The sequence below is a fragment of the Anopheles coustani genome, chromosome 2 (assembly GCF_943734705.1).
Source record: "Anopheles coustani chromosome 2, idAnoCousDA_361_x.2, whole genome shotgun sequence".
NCBI classification, from domain to species: Eukaryota; Metazoa; Arthropoda; class Insecta; order Diptera; family Culicidae; genus Anopheles; species Anopheles coustani.
Genome location: NC_071289.1, coordinates 52,835,375 through 52,840,430, shown reverse-complemented (window position 1 = coordinate 52,840,430; position 5,056 = coordinate 52,835,375). Strand labels below are relative to the sequence as shown.

Below are 5,056 nucleotides of genomic sequence, written 5' to 3'. Positions count from 1 at the left end.
TATAATAAAAGCAATCGATAAACGGCATTGTTGCTCGTCGTCATCTCGTGAACTAAGAGTGAATATAGTGGTGGAACATGCCAATGTAACAACAGTACATATATTATTCGTTCGTATCACTATAGAAAGGGACCGGGAAGATGGTCGTTGTAAGCGACGAGTGGAAAGGATCTGTTGCTTTCAGCTCAACAGTTGGCTTGCATTCTTAAACATAAGTTACTTGTACCAATTTACGTACCTCGCGAGCTTATATACAAACGTAGAAAAAGCTCTCCAGCTCGGCTTTGCACTACTGGCTGTGGCTACCGGAACTAGGTACGTGCGGAAATGAATCTTAATACCGTCCATGCTGAACATCAGAACAAACACAACCATGGAGGGTGCACTCCAACCAGCCTAGCCAAAACAATATACATTGGGTGTCACTGCTTCGGGGTTTGCCCCCGTAGCGCATGCCACTTTATCGAGTTATTCTACCCATCCATATAATTATAAACTGGTATAAGTAGCCTATGGTTAGTAAACTAATTGTCGTTACTGGCAACAATGCCACGCGCGGCGAAGCTAGCTGGGACATCGACAGACCACGATCGGCCCTTTTTGATTCGAACCTCCGAGCGAGCAGGTCCAGTTAAGCGATTTATTATTCAAAGTTAGATTAAGTTTAGTTTAGGTTAGGTTTAATGAGAGTATAATAAATTTATAACGTTTTTTGAAAACATAATTATATATTAAGATACATTTATGTAGTATTAAAGTTTAATGAAGATGATATTTTACATATAGTATGTACATGACGATCGCTGCGTTATATACATACCACATACATATCGTAGAAAATGTAATGTGTCTATGTCAAAATTGTTTTCTATCGTTTAAAAAATCAGGGGTCACAAATACTTCTCACCTCGCCAGAACGCATTCTGGTCCGATCAATTGCTTTCACCTCACTGCTTCCAATGCGCATAAAAGCAACGGTGATCCGTCCTCCGTCCTATCCTCGATTCTCAGTATCGCAATATATTCGTGCTGTCCCACGCAATTCTTGGCAATGTTTCCTGTCCGGACGGAACTCGGCAAGGGAGGGACACATCCGTCCGCACCCGTTCCCCTGCAGCGTACGAGAGCGGCTTAAGCTTTCACACGCTCTCGGACGCTATCTTCGTCGGCAGCTCGTTGGTGGTGTTGGTGGCGACGAAAAATTGGCGTGTTGGAAACCGGGCGTACTGCGAGAGCCGCTCGAGCACGCAGGAAGATGACAGCCGGGCCTCGGCATCGTGATCCCAGCAGTCCTCCATCGTTTCACAGATTGCATTCAGGCCCTGTGAATTGTGGTACGCGAGATTGAAGGCGTTGATACATAGAATTGAAATGGTATTGCATTGAATTTTACTCACCGCATGGTTTCGCCAGGGATCAAAGATGCTCGGGCGCAATTTCTTCGTCACCACGTTTTCCTGCATTTCCTCCAGCGTCGGGTGGGGGCCAAGCTCGGTTTCGAATGGCAATCGGTACTCGTCGACTGGGCCGCCGTGAACGGTGCAGCGTGATACCAGCTCCCACAGGACGAGCCCACACGCGTACACGTCGATGCGCAGGAATGCGTCCCGGGTGAAATTGATCGCTCCCTCGAGCACCTCCGGTGCCATGTAGCGGCGCGTACCGACCTGTCCGTGCGTATCACCGCACGATTTTCCTACGGGCGACAAATGTTAGAGGAGTAACATGGAGGGGAAAAAGCGTTGAGAACAAACGAAAATATCCAATCCAAGGATTTAAAACATGGCACAAGTTTAAAGTGAAGCGAAAACCGACCACAACGATTCAAACGAGGTTTTGATTGACGTTGGAGATGCAAACACAATAAGGCTTCTTGACCCGAGCTCCGGAAGTGTTTATCATGGAAGTAGTGCAAGGATTGTAAAGGAAATTTAACTAACCTGGTGTGAATACTAGGGCCAAGCCGAAATCAGCGATGCACGCAGTAAGATCCGCCTTGAGCAGCACGTTTTTGCTCTTGAAATCACGGTGGGCTATCGAGGGTTTGAGACCGTCGGTGCGCGTACCCTGTACCTCCTCGTGCAGGTGCGTAAGACCACGCGCCATCGTACTGGCAATCTTGCATAGGTCTGTCCAGCTGACGGTGTGTGCCTTCAGAAAATCACACAACGACCCATTTTCACAGTAGGCCGTGATGAGCCAGAAGTCCGTGCTGGCCATGTCGACACGCTTTTCGCAGCCGATAAACTCCAGAATGTTGGGGTGGTTCATACGAGGCAGCTAGAAACGGGGTGAGGATGCCAATGGCGTTAGCGTGCGTGCGTTTAGGAAAGGTACTGTCCTGAATGATGAAGCTACCTTGAAAATGTCCTGCTCGGTGATCCACGACTGGCGCTCCTGCATGGGGAAAATCTTAACCGCCACCTCCTGGTTACCCAGCTGTGCGCGCCATACCACACCGAATCGTCCACGGGCTTTGATGTCCTTGAGGTCAATCGGCCGGTTGGAAATGTTGGTGGACGAGCTCGAAATGTCCGGTTCAACCTATGTGTGGGAGGGGAAAAGAAAGCGTTAGAAAACGAAAACGGACCATGACGAGATACCAACCGTTGGAATTTCGTTGAACATAGCTTGCTTCTGATGGGTGAAATAGTAGGCCCACAGCAAGATCAGCGCAATCACAAAGGACGTGAGTGAGATGACGGTAATGATTGGCCAGTTGGCCTCCGCGGCAACCGACTCAGCCAACTCCGGTGCCTTCGTTGAGATCGGGACCCATTTTTGCTCCTTGTTGCATAGGTTACCGCGACAGCAGCAGAAGTTGAGATTTTTCCTCATATCGGTTGACGTGTCGACGCACTCGGTATGATTGCAGTCGGTCGGGTGCGTAAAGCAACCTTTCATCGTTACGTTGATCTCGTCTAAAATGATGCAGGTCGAATACAGATTATGGAAACGGTAAATCAAATTAGATCGATCTATGAGCTTAAAGCAGCTCCATAACTTACTGGTCACATTGTTCGTCATCCACACGACGAAACACCCTCCGCACCGTTCGGGCTTCGTCTCGTCACAAACTTCCTCTCCTTCCATGCACTCTCCATCCTTGCACGCGTACGTTACGCACCGAAGTTCATCTGCAAGGCGTGCCCGACTCAGCGAACCCTTTATAACCATCAGCACTGGAAACCGAGAGCACGAGAGGCCCAAGAGGAAAGAAACACATTATGAAACATGTGTATTGCACTATTTTTGGCATACACTTCTATATATGATCGGAGCGATCCGCTCTGCCTCTCCTAGCCCGTGCACGCCTGCCACTATCTGCTTAAAATACAGTCGACTCTCGATAATTCAAACGTTCGATAATTCGAAACTCTCGATAATTCGAAGTATATTAGTAGTCCCTTGGAAAACTCTTACTATTTCGAATAAAAACAATACGATTTGGTACACTCGATAATTCGAAGTAAAATTCAAAGCTAGTTTGCTCTCTTCACGCGGTAATTCGAAGCTGTACCCACTCAACTCGCAACAATTCGAAGTTCTGAGCAAGTTGAAACGTGGTAGAACGCGTCACATTGTGGGTGCCCTGTAACACTCTGTTGAATGGATACGAAAATGTTCGTCCGAATTAGACTACATGGTGTAGACGGGCGGACGGACATATTTGGGGCACAACTGCTTTGTAGGAAGGTGCACAAAGAAAAGTGAAGAAAAAACAGTTAGCGAAAACCGTAGCTGCTTATTTCCTACCACTCTTGATAATTCGAACTCTCGATAAATCGAACTTTTTTCTGGGTCCCTCCAACTTCGAATTATCGAGAGTCGACTGTAATAATATGCGTGAGCAATCGCTTCGTAGACGCAACGGGTAGGCGAACGAAATGCACTCGGTGAATAGAAAAGAATGTTTACTTACGGGAGAGGTAGAAAAGAAAATGCACCAAGCCACACATTGTGCCCTTATGCCTCTGTGGCTTGAGTTTGGAAAAGTTATGCGCAACGATTACGCTTACACGATACACACTGCACTATTGAATATTGGCTTATTGCATGTTAGAGAGGTAAGAGATACCGATCGGTATGTCAAGCCTTTCGCGATAGGTACCAATTGTAGAAGAGATTCTATTCTATTTATTCTTTTCCGCTCCTCAAATAATTTAGTATTGGCAGAATCGGGATTCGGAAGATTTGATCCCTAGACGGATTCTAAAGACTCGGATCCCATCCGACAGATTCTACACATTTGGATCCCATTTGGCGGGCTCCAACTGCCGATAGGTTGGAGTGGTGCCGTTTGATGTTTCTCGGCGTCTTTCTCGATGTAATCGCTGAAGTGCAGGTGGCGGTGACGTAGCGCAGGATAGATTTAACTTAACTTTCACTGTTTTTAACTGTACTGCCACTTCACTATCCGAATGTCCAATCTATTCGGGCGCCAGTTAACGTTCCTGGATTTCGGGGGTGAAATCAATAACAACCAGGTTCTTTGAGTTCTGCGTCTTTACGACGTTTATTATTCGACTGGTGTACTGAGAGTGATCCATACATTGCTTGACTAGCTTTTATATTATTCTATAAGGTATAGTTCATGAATGTGGTAATTAAGCATAAGACATATCGGCTTACCCACCTCATTTATAGGGGCAATGATGCTGTATCACACATACAGAGCATACTACCCATAACAACATTAAGCATACTGCAGATTTTGGCAGTATATACCTGATTGGTAATTAAGCATAAGACATATCGGCTTACCCTCTTTCTCTTCAACAGCTACCACCAATGTAATCACGACCACTGTTAACCACGACCGTGACAGTAAAAAAAAAAAGAAAGAATATCGAATCAAGTGTGCATTACAGGTAGTGGCTAGGTGAGGGAAGAGGAAAGATAGCGGAATGAGGAGGGAAAACAGACCTAGAGTGGATATTATTTTTGAACCTAGATGGATAATTTTTTTCGAACCCACTATTTTGAATTTGAACCCACCATCAAATTTGAATCTGACAGCCCGTCAACATCGCTGTCAAATCGGGTCGAAATTTAC

At 46.1% G+C, this 5,056-nt stretch overlaps 1 protein-coding gene across 1 annotated transcript; it reads right to left on the bottom strand.

Annotated features, from left to right (window-relative positions):
- Window positions 1-716: 716 nt before the first annotated feature.
- On the bottom strand, window positions 717-4,057 carry LOC131263557 (activin receptor type-2A-like). Its single transcript, XM_058265770.1, has 7 exons — window positions 3,923-4,057; window positions 3,009-3,182; window positions 2,608-2,921; window positions 2,359-2,544; window positions 1,941-2,280; window positions 1,398-1,696; window positions 717-1,322 (listed from the first exon to the last, which is right to left on the bottom strand). Exons 1-7 carry the CDS (start codon window positions 3,957-3,959, stop codon window positions 1,140-1,142), a joined length of 1,533 nt encoding a protein of 510 aa, XP_058121753.1. The 5' UTR covers window positions 3,960-4,057; the 3' UTR covers window positions 717-1,139.
- Window positions 4,058-5,056: the final 999 nt, after the last annotated feature.

What these genes read in the sequence shown, in the direction of transcription:
- LOC131263557 (XM_058265770.1), bottom strand. Translation starts at nt 3,959, where the DNA reads ATGTGTGGCTTGGTGCATTTTCTTTTCTACCTCTCCC. An exon ending in GATGACGAACAATGTGACCA is followed by an intron (nt 2,922 to 3,008) that starts GTAAGTTATGGA and finishes GCATCATTTTAG; the next exon opens with ACGAGATCAACGTAACGATG. An exon ending in ATCCCTGGCGAAACCATGCG is followed by an intron (nt 1,323 to 1,397) that starts GTGAGTAAAATT and finishes CACAATTCACAG; the next exon opens with GGCCTGAATGCAATCTGTGA.